Raw genomic sequence first — 15,772 nt, forward strand, 5'->3', positions numbered from 1 at the left:
GTGATTCAGAAATGCTATGGTGGAATCTAATAGTTCTTTTCATTAAACAAATCTAATAACTTTTTTTCTTTAAAATCCATTCTAAACAGAAAACAATTTTAGGGGAGAAAAGTCCCTGTTCAGATATGTAGACTGCCCCAAATCCATCTAGCTTATAAACTGCTGAACTGTCAGGCTGAATAGCAAATAAGCAAACATGTCAGTTGAATTGGTGGTTTTCTGCATAATTAACAGGTTAACAATGTTCTGAAAGCTGTGTTTGTATGCTTTACAGGTCAGTGGCTGTACTCACCGAATGCATGAGAAACAAGTCCCTAGCCAAGTTTTTCAGAGAAAGACAGGAAGCTTTACAACATTCTCTCCCTTTGGGATCCTATCTTTTAAAGCCTGTTCAAAGAATACTGAAATATCATTTACTTTTGCATGTAAGTAAAACGCTTTGTCAATGAACTTTTGTCTACGCTCTATTCAACCTGCAAAGGCTAAGTTATACATTTATTACTTTTAAAGAACTGTCTTTAAATTGGCCACTTTTATTTCACACAGGAAAAAACCAAACAAACTCTGATCTATAACGTGCTGAATTTGTACTGCTCACTTCCACTTTTTTTACCCCCTGTTGCCTGAGTTTTCTGAAAGTCCCAGTGTGGTCTGCGTCATTTACTCACAATGTTTGTAACCTCAGCTCATGCTGAGTGACTGGTGTGTTTACAGTGTCCTTAAGCCTTGTACAAAGAGTTCCACATAACATCTGAGAGCTCCTGAAATAAAAGAGTAAACAAATATTTTGATTTCATTACCATTATTTTAGTTGCTTACATAGTATTCCATTCTGTTTCTTTGCAGTAGCTTGGGAGATTCTCATTGAAAAAATTATTGTAAATAGTAACATATAGTCTAAAAGTGTATTTCTCTGCCTTAAAGCATGTGAGTACGCATTCAAAGAACAATGTCTTTGGCATATATGTTGATTACCCCTTCAGTTTACCATTGAAACATTTGTTTCAAAATCGGGGGTTATTTTTAATTCTTTTATCATATGCTTCCTATTAAGAAATTAAGTATAACTCAAACCCCAGAAGTGTACATTTGAAGAGGGTGTATACATTTCCAATATCGGCCATGCCTAATTCTCAATGTAATTATCCCACTAAGTTTCATAGCCAGGATTTAAATGCAAGAAAACTGCATCCAAATATTAAATGACTGATTCATTTCGAATGTCCATAAATACGATCCAGGAAGCTGTCAGTATAATGCCACTGAGTGATGAAGTGATAACTGCAGCCTCAAGGCCATAGGCATGTCCTCATAATACTGTCTCCAGACTGCTACTTTTAACTCAGAAAGATTGAAATAAAGTAATAAGAACTAAGGATGTAAAACTGCTTTTAATTAATTAAATTAAAAACAAATGATATTTTGTTTAGGTTCCTCCCATTTTCTGCAGCATAGCTTGGCTCAACTATTCAAGGGCTAATTGGTGCCCTTGACCTGAAAATATGTACATAGCTACTCTAAGGCATGTCTGTACATTATTAAAGGATTTACGAATTAAAACACAATCTATTATCTGTGAAGAGCAGTTAACTGAAGGCAAAATAAATCATCTCCTTGATGCTTCCCACCAAGGATTGCATAACAAGGATATTTCTCACATAAAATGGTCTATTGATCTGTGTTCAGCTTTATGTAAAGTCGCATACTTTACATAAGCTGGCATGCTTGTTGTGTCTCGCTAAGATCAGTGATATCAAAGGAAACATTATTGTGTTTAAGCATTTTTTGAGCCTACCCAACAGATAATTATAACATTTTCCCAGCCAACTAAGCTACTTCTTATCTGGCAACTGTAATTAAGTATTTGCAGTAGTTTCATGGCTGTCAGTTCCCTCAGCAGATCCCAGTGTTCATTCTAAACAGGGTCAATGATAAGAGATTAAATTTACGTGTGACAAAATAGCAATCGCTTGTTACTTGATTCCCTGTGTATTCAAGATTCTGTTTTGACTTTGGTGGAAAATAGGAATTAGGACCAGAAAGTTAGAAGAAATTATTAATTCTCAGGTCCTAATATATTGTAGCTTTTACTGTTTGAACGCACTGAATATAGACACGCCCAATATGAAATTTAATTTCACATTTCCTATATAGTCTAGCTTGGCTAAAACTGCTTTGATACAATTGTTATGATTTCAAAGGGGTATAAAACAACCATTTCTATCTTTCATATGCTACAATATTATCGGTTTCTTCCTGACCTATTAAGAACACCTTCATTTCAGCAACTCCACTTTTCTATTTATATCTCCAGTATAAAACCATAGAGTCCCAACTTAAAAACTATCAAACCAGGAGAAGCATGGAGAGGAAGAGAGGCTTGAGAAGGTTATACACTTCAAATGATTTCTAGTCAGGAAGTGGAGCTAAATAATCTTTTTTATATAGTCTGCACTGTTAGAGTTGAATTCTTCGGGATACTATGAGGAGACTTTTTGAGATATCTGGTTTTGTAAATCCACAAAAATGGGCTGCAGCCAGAGTATTAATTGTACTTCTTAGACAGATCTTGTTTTCAGATAAACAACACACTCTTCAATTGATTCTTAACAGGAGATAGAAAACCATCTTGACAAGGACACGGAAGGTTATGATGTCGTGTTAGATGCCATTGATACAATGCAGAGGGTGGCATGGCATATCAATGATATGAAGAGGAAGCATGAACATGCCGTTAGATTACAGGCGAGTCAAAATGCATCCTTCATCTACTGTGTTCTGTCTTTTGTTTGGATTTTGTTCGTATGCTTTGGACAAATGTTTTACACATTGAAAAGATTATTGTTTTCAGTATTTCAAACATCAAAATGCCCACTTGCTGAAGCATTTCCAAAGCAATATTTAACATGAATTTGATTTATTCATATAAGCTTCTTCAAAGGCGGAATGAGAGTTGTATAGAAATGTTTGCTTCAACAATAGACTAGAAAATATATCCTCAAACAGAGCCCAAAGTTTAATTATTCCTATTTTGTACTTTGGGGATCTTGATAATAACAGCTGGTCTTCAGTTAATGACAATAATTGGGACCAGAATTTTTGTCACTAAGCAATAAAGTCATTAAGGACAACATGTGATGTGCCACTTAGAGGTGACAGTTCCAGCAAGGATTGTGCAGGTTGTTAAAAGAGTACTTCACATAAATGCAACTTTTGATTTCTTGCCAGCTTTCCCATAGATCATGTGACTGTGGGAAAGCTATGCCAGCCACAACTTTGCAAACTGGTCTTAACTCCCACTGAACTATTGTTAAACAAGGACTAAATCAGAACAAACTGTAATGGTTAAGATTAGAAAATAATTATCTTAAGATATTCTAGCACACTCTGTTTTTAATATGCTGCATCCTGCCCTCTCTTTCAGGAAATACAAAGCTTACTTACGAACTGGAAAGGCCCAGACCTTGCGAGTTATGGAGAGCTGGTGCTAGAAGGAACTTTCCGCATCCAGAGAGCCAAAAATGAACGCACGTTGTTTCTCTTTGATAAACTGCTGCTTATTACAAAGAAGAGAGAGGAGACATTTACTTATAAAGCTCATATCTTGGTATGGCAGGTTGCAATTTGGGGGGAAGATTAAGGGAGTAATGAGTGTGTATCCTACAAGGGAGCGGAAGTGGGATATTTCACTAATCCTTATTGTTTCTTTAATAGAGCTTTTGGGTTTTCTTTTTTTCCTCTCTTCTGTAAGTTTTCAGCAGAGGCGGAAAAATAAAAGTTTCCTATAGTATAAACATAGAAACAATTTAAATGTAACAATAAATAAAAACAATTGACCTTATTTTTTTAAAAAAGTCATTCTGGCATATGTATAAGGATAGAGTCTGATGAAGAATGGGATATATTGTTTAGTCAGCCTTCAGCTTTTAAAAATCATTTGCTGCTTCCTTTCCCGCCTTCCTGTTTCTGACTTCATCCTTTTAATTCTTTGTTTTTCCTTTATTGCTTTTTTTTTCTGAACCTTTCTCAGGATAACTCTGAACAAGTAGCTGTTATCAAAACCCTCCACAGTTGCTCTGCTTATCAGTTTTCTTTGCTTTTAATGGTTTGTTTCTTACCTTTGCCTGGCCTCTTTTTTCCCCATTCGGCCAACTTGGTACATTTCTAAACATTCCACAACATAATTAACTTTTTTTAAAAAGAGTCAATCTGATTTTTCCTTCTGCATCTCTTGGAACTGATGGTTTTTGTTTTTGTTATAGTGCGGCAATCTTATGCTGGTAGAAGTCATACCGAAAGAACCTCTTAGCTTCAGCGTCTTCCATTATAAAAATCCCAAGATGCAGCATACCGTTCAGGTATTTTAAAATCACCGTAGACCGAATATATTAATAAATAATTAAATATTCATTAAATATAATATTAAATCTGAATTTCTCATGATTACATATCCCATGAAGCAGCACTATAATTACATTCATAGATTTAATTCTTATCTTTATAGCTGCACGTAGTTCCTATTCCTTATTATCTAGACTTTTTTCTCTTTTCCCTTCTTTTGGAGAGGAATATGTGATTCCACTTTAATGTATAAAACTTAGGTTTTATAATAAAAGGCAAGGTAAAAATAAAGTTTCCCTGCAATAATATGGAAAGATGGTTTGTCATTGCCTTCTTTCCACATGTATTTTAAATTTCCCTGTCTAGTTTGCAATCCTGAGATTGTTTGGCAATCTCTCATCCAATTTACTAGTTAGACCCCATCCTGTACAACTTTCTTACATCAGCACTGATTAGTTACAGGCTACCACTTAGTTGAATCCATTTTTATCATAGATAGAAAAATATGGATTTATTTTCAGCCTAGCGTTGTGCCTAAAATTGTCTGTGATAGGCGGTGATCTGTGTGTAACTTTGTGGCTTGTACACTGTGCTTTAGTTTTGATAAACAAGAAAATTCTAATTGTGTTTTGGAAAAAGAACCAGCTTTTCAATTTGAAGTCAGATCTTCTCCACATTCCGATAACTTTTACTGATTTTTTTTTTCCTTCTGGTATTTCAAGAGCTGTAATTTTTTTTCTAACTGTCTTGCCCTTTTGAAATAGGCAAAATCACAACAAGATAAGCGCCTTTGGATTCTTCATTTGAAAAGATTAATTCTAGAAAACCATCCTGCTAAAATTCCAGCTAAGGTAAAACCTTTTTATCATTTTTTTAAAAAAGAAAGCATTTTACTTTTCTCTTGAAGAAACAGCTGTGCAGCCGTGTCATTACATATAGTACTTTCATAGCATCAGTTTAATATTCCCTTGGATCGGGCCACTTCAAACAGTTTTGCCTTTGAAAATATTATTCCATTGCTTTATTATGATAATCGATCTTCTGCCTAATTTATGATGAGCAAAATATTAAATTATTAAAATATTTACAGAGACCAGGACAGGGAGGGCATGATTTCTGGAATTCTTCAACCTCTTTACCACTTGTTATCATAGCAGGCATCTGAAATAGTGAAGGAGGGATAGTGGATCTACATTATATTGATGTGTATTTGAATGAACTGGGAAGAACAGGGTGGGCTACCTGTATTTTGCTCTGTGTCATGTGACTGGGCAGAAGGATGACTTAGTGTTAAATCTAAAACTGCTAATATCTATTCAAATGTTGATGTTTTTCTATTCTTTTCTGTAAAAGTTGCGAGATTTGGGGGGACTGCTCTCCCCTGCACGATGTAACTGTCAAAATTTTCTATATCCTTTTTAACCCTTTTTCCTTGAAAAAATTTGTAAAAACCAATAAAACTTGTTAATAACAAAAATCAAGCTCAGCGTCTTAGCCACTGAGCCACCACATCCCTGAATAGTAATGTACAGTTATTCTGTACTGAATCAGTAATAATATTTTTTCTACAAAACTACCCAAAGATTATTTCATGGGACACTTTCTGTCTCCAGAATAGGAAAATCTACTCTTTTTTAAAACCAATTTGTATTCTATTCTCCTATCTTTCATTTGGCTTTGACTTCTGTTTACTTCACTGCTGCTATTTCAGCTGAGCAATACTGAGACATCAGAAGCAGCATTTTCATTCAAGGGGTCTGTCTCTAATACTTAAATAGTCTAGAGGCTTTACTTTGGCAATATGTACATTGAACAATCCTTGGAAGCTTGTCCATGTCAAATTATTTATTCTTTTAATATTATTATCTTGTTTTCTGTAACGGAAAATATGCTTCCTGGTAACAAACAAGAAAAATAAGTTTTTACTGTGCCAAGTGTACAGGTCTTGGAAGGATATATTCTAAGAAATGAAAGAGTGATTTAAAGTGATTTAAGTATAAATTCTACGTTCATATAGCAAAATCTGAAATGACTGATTTGTCCAAAATCTGGGAGGAAAAGGGATGAATTTCTATTTCTTATCAGTTACCAATACACACACACACACACACACACACACACACACACCTTTTGTAGTAATCCTATCTTCATTATTACATTTTAAAATTAATCCTTTTTTAAGGATGGAAGAAAAGGATAAGTTGATAAATTCTTAACAACTGGGATCTGATTCCATTTCTTTTCCCTGAAAATCATTTTTTCATTTGTTGAATTGATCTGCATATTGATTACACAACCTTGGATATAATTACAACTTTTCCATATTAGAGGCCCTTCTACTTGTTTAAAAAGGGGCATCTGCTTTTTTGCTGAGGTCTTTCAAACAGATTTGAGTCAGCCTTTGACAATGTATCTTAAATATTCCAAATGTTATTCTAACCCTCAACTTCTTTTCAGAAGGAATGATAGTATTAGATAGGTGCTGGTACAGGCTGCGTATTTGAATTTCATGAGCGGGAGTCAGAATTGAATCAATGCAGAATGTTTACTTGTGCACTTCAAATATATTGACACAGACGCTGTCACCTTTGTTCGCTGACAAATGGTATTTCCTAGGACACAATGAGGAAGCACTGAATAGCAATAGCACTTAAACTTATATACCACTTCACAGTATACAAACTGTGTAGTATACTGTGTTTGTACACATATACAAAGTATATGTGTTTGTATAGATATACAAACTTCCCTAAGCAGTTTACAGAATCAGCATATTGCCCCCATCAACTTGGTCCTCCGCATTTTACTGACCTCAGAAGAATAGAAGACTGACTCAATTTTGAGTCGCTCAGAATTGAACTCCTGGAGTGAGCAGTGGGTTAGTCCTGCAATACTGCATTCTAATCACTGCACTACCTCTGGCTCTGAAACAATAGAGATGAAATTAATGATTCCAAAACATTTATATATTCGGAAAATGAATTCATAATGAGCTATAATTGTGTGTATGCTGTACGACTGTAAGATTTGGCTAAATGGCAGCAATCGTATATGTGGAAAGCAACTGTGCTGTGAGAAACTATTCTTTTTAATGTATTTTATTTATTGATATGTCACATTTAAAATGAAATATAAAATAAATAAATAAATAAAAATTGCTCAGGTTCTTCAGATAATACTAGACTATAACTTCTTTTTATTTTATTTTATTGTTTTAATTAAACAAAGAACACACACGAAAACATTCTTCATTACATCTTCCAGAAAGCATGTCGATTGGTTACAAATAAATTTCGTGCGTTACTAAAATCATTCTTTATATTTCATTCATATTGAATTGTACATTTTAAATCAAAAATCTTTATACCATCAATATACCATCATTCTCATTTAACTATATTTGTTTAAACGTGCTTTTGTCTAGAATCATTTATATTTATATTATAATAAATCTAGACAAAAATGTATTACTAGAATTTATAAGTACCCAGGAGAGAGTACATCTTTATAACAAAACCTAAACAAAAAAAAAGACTATAACTTCTATTATTTCTGACTATCCACTAAGTGACTAGTTGGTTGGTTGTGAGATGATTTTGAGTTTTACAGTGTTTAGAGGATCACCCATACCTGGTACATGCCATCATTTTCATAAACCAAATGTTAGCATATAATTTTTGAGAGAAAACTTTTTGTAGAAAAAATAATAAAGGGTTTTTATGAAGTTACTGTAGTGATAGGTTGGTCTTTACATTTGAGGTTGTACACTTGCTACACCTAGTGGACAATAGTTGAAGTACTCCTTTAATCTTGCAGATTTATTTGTATACAATCTTGCCGTGTGAAAACAATGTAGGGTGCATTTTTCCCAGCAACATGTTTTTTTTAAATACACACACAGAGAGAGGATAAAACAAAATACAGGTTTCTTTGTTTGGGTTTGGCGTGTTATCATTGGTTGAGAGAGAAATTCTTTATACTTTTTAATCTGCTGATCCTTGAAAGCAATGTCTTTCTAGGTCGTTCTTTATATTGGTTTGGTTTGGTTTGGTTTATTTGGATTTATATGCCGCCCTTCTCCAAAAGGACTCAGGGTGGCGTACAACATTAAAAAACACACATCTCAAAAGTTAAAAAAGATTAAATCCATTTCCAAAAAAAACAAACTGAATTTTTGTAAAAAAACAATACATTTAAAATAAGTTAAAATTAAAATTAACAGACCAGGCCGGCTTGCTGGAAAAGCCAACTTTTTAGGGTGCGTCGGAAGGACTGGAGGTCAGGGATTATGCAGAGCTCTGGGGGCAGCTCATTCCAGAGGGAAGGTGCTCCCACAGAGAAGTCTCTCCCCCTTATTTTACTATAAAATCAGAAATAAGACTTACTGGTCAGAAAATAGTCATGAATGAAGCATTTGGAGTGTGGGGAAGAGGCAGGAAGGGATTGACTCACTTGTGTCTAAAAGTATCGCTCTAAACTACATATTGGTTTGTTGAATATTGTGTTGGGGCATACATATTTGTCAAGATTAATCTCTGGTTTATCAGAGAGTCAGAAATCTATATGATGATTATATTCTGCTTTTCCTCCTAGACCTAGACCAAAGTGCAATGTGATCTAATTAATCTTAAAGTTATCACATTACTTTAAGTGTCATAACTGGGTAGGGATTTAAATTGGATCTTCATAATCCCTTTCTAATCTTGTGATAATTCAATTTTTGCTCATTGATCATTCAATTCAATATTTCTACCACAATTTCAAATTTCGCTAGCAGCCTTGAAAGCCTGCAAGAGCAGGGAAGGCATGGTATAAATCAAATAAATAATTAATATCCAATATTTCTTTTTCAGGCCAAGCAAGCAATTCTTGAAATGGATGCAATTTGTAAGTATATCTTGTTTAAATAATTAAACTGCATTTCTGTTCCTAAAGATGGGAAATAAATATTGAGAGATGAAGATATTTAATGAACATAGTTGATGCTAGCTGTTACTAGGTTTCTGGGGGCTATGTAAGGTCTGTTGAATAACTATGTGAGACACATGTATGTCTCCCTTAAAATGTTGCTATTATGCAAACTCACAAAAGATAACTGGCTCACTCTGTTTCCAGACAATGTGACTTTTGTAGGTGTCCTATTTGTAATGTAGGACTGCAGATCAAGTTGTTTAGCTGCCCATGTAACATAATAAAATTCCCACAAACATCCTTAATCTGCAGTTTAAGTGTTACAATGTTGTTATGTGAAGATATTTTCAAAGGCCTGTTAAGATATTTTCTTTTTAACTTCCTCTTATATACAATAAAAGGTTCTTGGTGGATGGGTGTGCATTTGTGTATATTATCTGTCTGTGTCTGTACATATGGGGAGCTTGTATAGTTCAGAGACATTGTCCTTCCTGAGAAATAAGGAGAGATTATAGCTATGCTTAACCTGTATATTTTATTTTTCCCTGTACGTGTGAGTGGGATTAAATTTATTGAAGAACCTTTTAAATAATATTTTTGTATTCTTGTATTGATATGTCCACAATCTGTTTTCCACTGTGTTGTATAACATTGTGGGTGTGGGTGTAGGTGTATAGAAAGAGTTGTGCCATGATGTGGCTTGTTTGCATCCAGTAGCATGTCAGATGATCAAAAATATTATGTGATAACTATTGTTTTTATGTTCAGTCCATGTTTTACTATACCCTGCCAATCATCTGTTAAGGCTACATGTGAATTCCTTCAGCATGCCTACTTTACCAAGAGCTGTGAAACTTGCCTAAAAAGATTGGGTCATCTCTGGAGAATTATTATTATTATAAGAAAGAAAATTAAAGGGTTTTCTTGAAGGGGACAAATGAATCCTATTCTGATGTGTTGTGATTTCTGCCTTTAGCTGCATGTACCTATATAAATCTCAGCATGAATCATATTTCCTGATTGCACTCCATTGTGGCAGATCATTGAAAAGCGTAGTTGTGGCTGAATCTTATACATAAAGCATTACTTTCAAAATCAAAAATCTTTTTTTAAAAATAGATCACCCAGGGTTCCATTACAGCCCAGAAGAAATGAAAACTTCAAGTAACTCTAAAGAGGGCATTACTCCTCAAAGGATGAGAAGGAAATCAGGTAATAAATTTTGCTTTAGGTGTGCTTATATTTACAATTAGGCATGCAGTGGCTCAGTGGCTAAGGCGCTGAGCTTGTCGATCAGAAAGATCAGCAGTTCGGCGGTTTAAATACCTAGTGCCACGTAACAGAGTGAGCTCCCATTACTTGTCCCAGCTTCTGCTAACCTAGCAGTTCGAAAGCATGTAAAATGCAAGTAGAAAAATAGAGATCACTTTGGTGGAAAGGTAACAGCGTTCTGTGTGCCTTCGGTGTTTAGTCATGCTGGCCACATGACCACAGAGACGTCTTTGGACAATGCTGGCTCTTCGGCTTTGAAACGGAGATGAGCACTGTCCCCTACAACTAGCACATAAGTGCGAGGGGAGCCTTTACCTTTTATATTTACAATTAGAATGGAATTGAAAGAGTTTCAAATTTCATAGGAATAAAATACAGATTTAAGACTGAAAATAAAAGCAATATTAAAGTTGTAATGTGAGTCACAGTAGGAATGATCTTTAAAGAATTCATATATACATACCAGTGGTGGGTTTCGGCTTCCGTTGCAACTGGTAAGATGCAATGGGAGCTGGGCATGCACCACAGGCATGCATGCTGTGCACGCATGTGCACCTACCGCCTGCAACGCTCCAGCTGCTCGGTGGAGCATCGCGCAGGAGCCGTACGCTGCGCGTGTGTGCACAGATGGCCAGTTTCCTTCAAATACAGGGAAGGAATGAGGGCGGGCAGGTGGGCCCTCCAAAGCACCGATCGGTACGGTGGCTGCTGCTTCTGGCAGGCACCGGTACGTGCATACTGCCTGCAACCCACCACTGATACATGCTGGCCATATTATGGTAAAAATATTAACTTCACAATTTAGTAGTAGCTTGCCATTACACTCGGTAGTGGGGTTTGTTACTGAATAGCCACATGAGGTTGCATTGCAAATAACTTGTTTGAGCAGAATTGTTTCTCTCACAAATCCACACTTCATTTTTTAAATAATCTACATATGTGATATTTTTATGTGCAGATATATAAAGTATACAACAGATACCTTTGTAACATACTCATCTTTATAAAATACAAAATATGATACATTCATCATTTCTGGTTGAATTCACTAGTCTCCCAAAAAAATGTTGCTTTTCCTGGTGGAAGAAATGGAGATGAGATAGACTGATATAAATGGCTCCTTGCCCTGTGCCCTACATAAAGGCTGATTATACCAAATAAAACTAGTCACCTTTTCCACATACAATTTCAGAGGCTTCAAACCCACCTCTACTGGTATCCATGCAGTAATTTTTTGTCTGGCCTCAGCTGCCTTGTGCCTTCTCTTTTTAGAAGAGTGGTGTCAGGCCCAAGCCTACACAAAGACATCAATTACTGTATTTTTCAGAGTATAAGACACACCTGACTATAAGATGCACCAAGGTTTTGAAGAGGCATTTTTTTTAAAAAAGTAGGTAGGTAGGTAGAGGGAGAGAGAGGGAGAGAAAGAAAGTTAAAAACAGTAGGTAGGTAGGGATAGAAAGTGTGTAGGTAGGTAGGTAGGTAGGTAGGTAGGTAGGTAGGTAGGTAGGTAGGTAGAGGGTTAGAGAGAGAGAAATAGAGAGAAATACAGTAGGGAGGGAGGGAGAGAGATAGTAGTTAGGTAGGTAGATAAAGGAATAGAGAGAGAGAAATAGAGAGAGAGAGATAAATACAGTAGGTAGGTATGGAGAGAAAGAGAGAATGTATGTAGGTAGGTAGATAGAGGAGGGGGGAGAGAGAGAGAGAAATACAGAAGATAGGTAGGGAGAGAGAGAGTAGGTAGGTATGTAGGTAGGTAGAGGAGAGAGAGAGAAATACATTAGGTAGGTAGGGAGAGAGAAAGAGTAGGTAGGTAGGTAGATGTTTCCAGGTGTATTTATCCATGTGCTGGAGAAGGAAATCGCTGACAATCTGCAGTACCTAAGACTTTGTTTCTGCTGGGCAGCACTTGACCAATGTAATTCTCATCAATCAGTTAGAGCTTTCCAAAAGGAAAAAAAGTTTTTGCACTCTGCAAACCTCCCAAAAATGGCCCGTTTTTCATGAAAATAGGCCCAGTTTTTTTTTTAAAAAAAGGCATGAATAGCCTTATGGCTATGGGGGGGCTTGCAGCGTGCCCCTGGGGAGGCAAAAATGAATAAAAAAGGCCAATTTTTCACGAAAATGGGCCTTTTTTTGTCAAAAGAATTGCATGCATAGCCTTATGGAGGCTTATAGAGTGCTGCTGGGGGCCGGGGGGGGGCAAAAAAGGGCCGTTTTTTCTCATTTCTGCCCTCCCCAGCCCCCAGGAGCTCTCTGATAGCATCCATAAGGGTATGCAAGGCCATTTTGGTGGAGGGGGCAGGGCTTCGGGAGGCAAAAAATGCTGTATTTGGTGTATAAGACGCACCCAGATTTTCAGTCTCTTTTTTGAGGAAAAAAGTGTGTCTTATACTCTGAAAAATGCAGTAGTTATTTTATTTCTCATGCCTATTTCAGAGGAATCTACCCAGACTGGTGGTTTGGGCCAGACTAGATAAGGTTCAATGATAACCAATTGGATCTTGCCTTCTTGTGTGCCTATGTAAAGAGTACACTCTATTTTTCTGCTTGACTTCTCCCCACCCCGCCCCCCGGCTTGGCTAGTCTCTCCAACAAACCATGAAGTGCCTGTGTGGTGTTCCCACTGCAGATATTAAGCCAGGATATATGCAGACTCGGTTTTCACTTAGCAACTTCTCTCTTCAGCTGAGATGGAACAGCACTTGCTTCTTCTGAGATACTAGAAGGGCTTTGATCCTCTAGGACATGGGTGTCAAACTCGCAGCGTCACGTTGCCGTCACATGATGTATCGTGACATTTTCTCCCTTCGCGGAGCTGGGTGGGCTTGGCTTGCATGTAACACATCCACCAGTTTGACACTCCTGTTCTAGGAAGATAGAGTATCTAAAAGCCATTTACTTTAAAGACCAAGGGATAAAACCAAGTTATCATTAACACTGCTTGTCAATCTTGCGCTAATGAATCTCACATTTTGAAAGCATGATAAGTTTCTCTGTAGTGCAGTTGAATAACATTGAAATGTATAGTGGTTAATTCCCTCCTGAAATAGATTCCTTTATTTTTCAGGTAGAGTTGTATAGGAAATCTGTTGAAGTAGTTTGGTTTCAGCAGCCACATCAAGATCTAAGAATTCCATTTCCAGGAACCTTTGTAATTTCAGCTTGGTAGTGGCAAAAGCTGAATGTATCTGGGTATAAGAGGCATATAAAATTAAATAATAATACATAATAACATTTTACAACATTTAAAAATAAAAATATTAATAAGTACATGTTTTCCACACAGAGCCTTCTTCCAGAGTTCATAAAATCACAAAATCAAGTGGTAAGTTACATGATATCAAAATACAAGATATACATTAGTTACAATGCATATTTAAGCATGGCACATTTCACTGAAATTATCCATGTAATTAACTTTTATATAGAATTTATATAGGAAATAACATCAAGTCTTAATAAAGATGTGTATCACAAACAATACAAAATTGTGAAGAATAGCAACTTCTCAAATGAGCAGGAAAACATTTCCAGCCCCTGAGTTTGTAAGCATTAAATGGCAAAAGTGGTGCTATAAATGGCATCCACTCACCAATCCTTACAAATGTGACTGAACTAAAGATACCCATCTGTGGTAAATTTACACTGAAGGCATCATTTACACTACTTCAGGCTGCCATTAATTACTCTGCTGTAATTAAACTTCTGTTGTTGCTTTAACTGGATCATACTGCTATTTTTAAAAATGGGGCTGCTTTAAAGAGTTGCAGGCTGGTTTTGCATTGGTGTTCCCACACTGCCTAGCCTTAAATTACATTATTTCCTCCTCTAAATGAAAACAAGAAAACAGAGACATGCATGCCTTATTAAGAGGAAGATTTCTCATTGCTTTCTTTCTTTATCTTAACCTTTTTAATTCTATTGGGCATTAAAGTCACTACAGTACTGTGCTACCTATTAGCTGTTTCTGAAGCACTTTTTCCTGCAATGAATAAATTCTATTGAATTAACTAAGCAGCTGAATAGTTTTTCTATAGGGAAGAAATGTTTTCTAAAATATCTTTCCCATCCTCTACCAAAACATAAATTTAAGCGTTCCTAAATTTATTTTTATTCTCCCTGGATAAAGTGGAATACTAAAAGTTATTATAAATGCAAGTCACCATATGATACTTACGTTTGTTTTTCAATCATTTCAGAAATGGACCCAAATTTGCAAAAGGTAAGCTATATTGTTTATTGAAGGAACTGGCAGTTTTTTAAAAAACAGATCTTGAATATTACCCATGACATTGAAAGCATATCTATCATCTATCTATTTATGGGTAGTCCTCAACTTACAACCACAACTAAGCCCAAAATTTCTGTTGCTAAGTGAGACATTTGTTAAATGAATTTTGTCCCATTTACAATCTTTCTTACCACAGTTGTTAAGTGAATCCCTGCAGTTGTTAAGTTAGTAGCAGGGTTGTTCAATAAATCTGGCTTCTCCATTGACTTTGTCAGTAGGTAGCAATAGTTGCACTGCAACCATCATAAATTAAGTCAGTTGCCAAGCATTTGAATTTTAATCACGTGACATTGGGTCTCAACAGTCATAAGTCACTTTTTTCAGTGCCGTTGTAACTTTGAACAGTCACTAAATGAACTGTTGTAAGTCAAGGACTGTCTCTCTGTCTGTCATCTGTCTATGCTCTTAAATTAAAATTTTGGAAGTTTTACCCTTTTTTTCTGTTTTGAAGTACATCGAAACAAACAACATTTTAATGTAAATATTTTAATGACCATGTTGCAAAAGAGGAGGAGATCAGGAACAGGAGCAAACAGTTAAATGTTAAAACAAAGGCGATTACTATATGCAAAAACAGCAGAGGGCACACCTTAAAGATCAAGAAGAGTTAGAATATGTATCTTCCAAGCTAAAAGCTGTGCGTGAGAATATACGTGAAATGATTTTTTAAAAAGTGTACATATGCATGCTCTGCAAAGCACGCCACAATGTACAAGACATATTTTTAAAGCAGGATTGGAGGATTTCAAAGGCCACCCCAGTCTTTGGGCAATATGTTGAGGGCCAGATGTGAAGACCAAGGACCACAGCAGGCAGAATCATTGAATCGTTCTTTTAAAAATCATTTAAAAAATAAAGACAAGATAAATTGCTTTTAAAAAAGCATGATTTTAATAGCAAAGTAACATGGAGAGGAAGAGCATTGTGGGCTGCTCTGGATACTCTGCTAGGCTA

At 35.9% G+C, this 15,772-nt stretch overlaps 1 protein-coding gene across 1 annotated transcript in view; it reads left to right on the forward strand.

Moving 5' to 3' along the window:
* The window catches only part of PLEKHG1 (pleckstrin homology and RhoGEF domain containing G1), an 85,083-nt gene that overhangs the window by 61,006 nt on the left and 8,305 nt on the right, over positions 1–15,772 (forward strand). The window contains exons 6-14 of the mRNA XM_081941337.1: positions 275–425; positions 2,614–2,745; positions 3,425–3,607; positions 4,263–4,358; positions 5,106–5,192; positions 9,195–9,228; positions 10,372–10,464; positions 13,814–13,852; positions 14,727–14,749. Coding sequence (XP_081797463.1) covers positions 275–425; positions 2,614–2,745; positions 3,425–3,607; positions 4,263–4,358; positions 5,106–5,192; positions 9,195–9,228; positions 10,372–10,464; positions 13,814–13,852; positions 14,727–14,749 — 838 coding nt within the window. The remainder of the gene's footprint in view (positions 1–274; positions 426–2,613; positions 2,746–3,424; positions 3,608–4,262; positions 4,359–5,105; positions 5,193–9,194; positions 9,229–10,371; positions 10,465–13,813; positions 13,853–14,726; positions 14,750–15,772) is intronic.

Source organism: Natrix helvetica (assembly GCF_964273705.1).
Source record: "Natrix helvetica genome assembly, chromosome: 2".
NCBI classification, from domain to species: Eukaryota; Metazoa; Chordata; class Lepidosauria; order Squamata; family Natricidae; genus Natrix; species Natrix helvetica.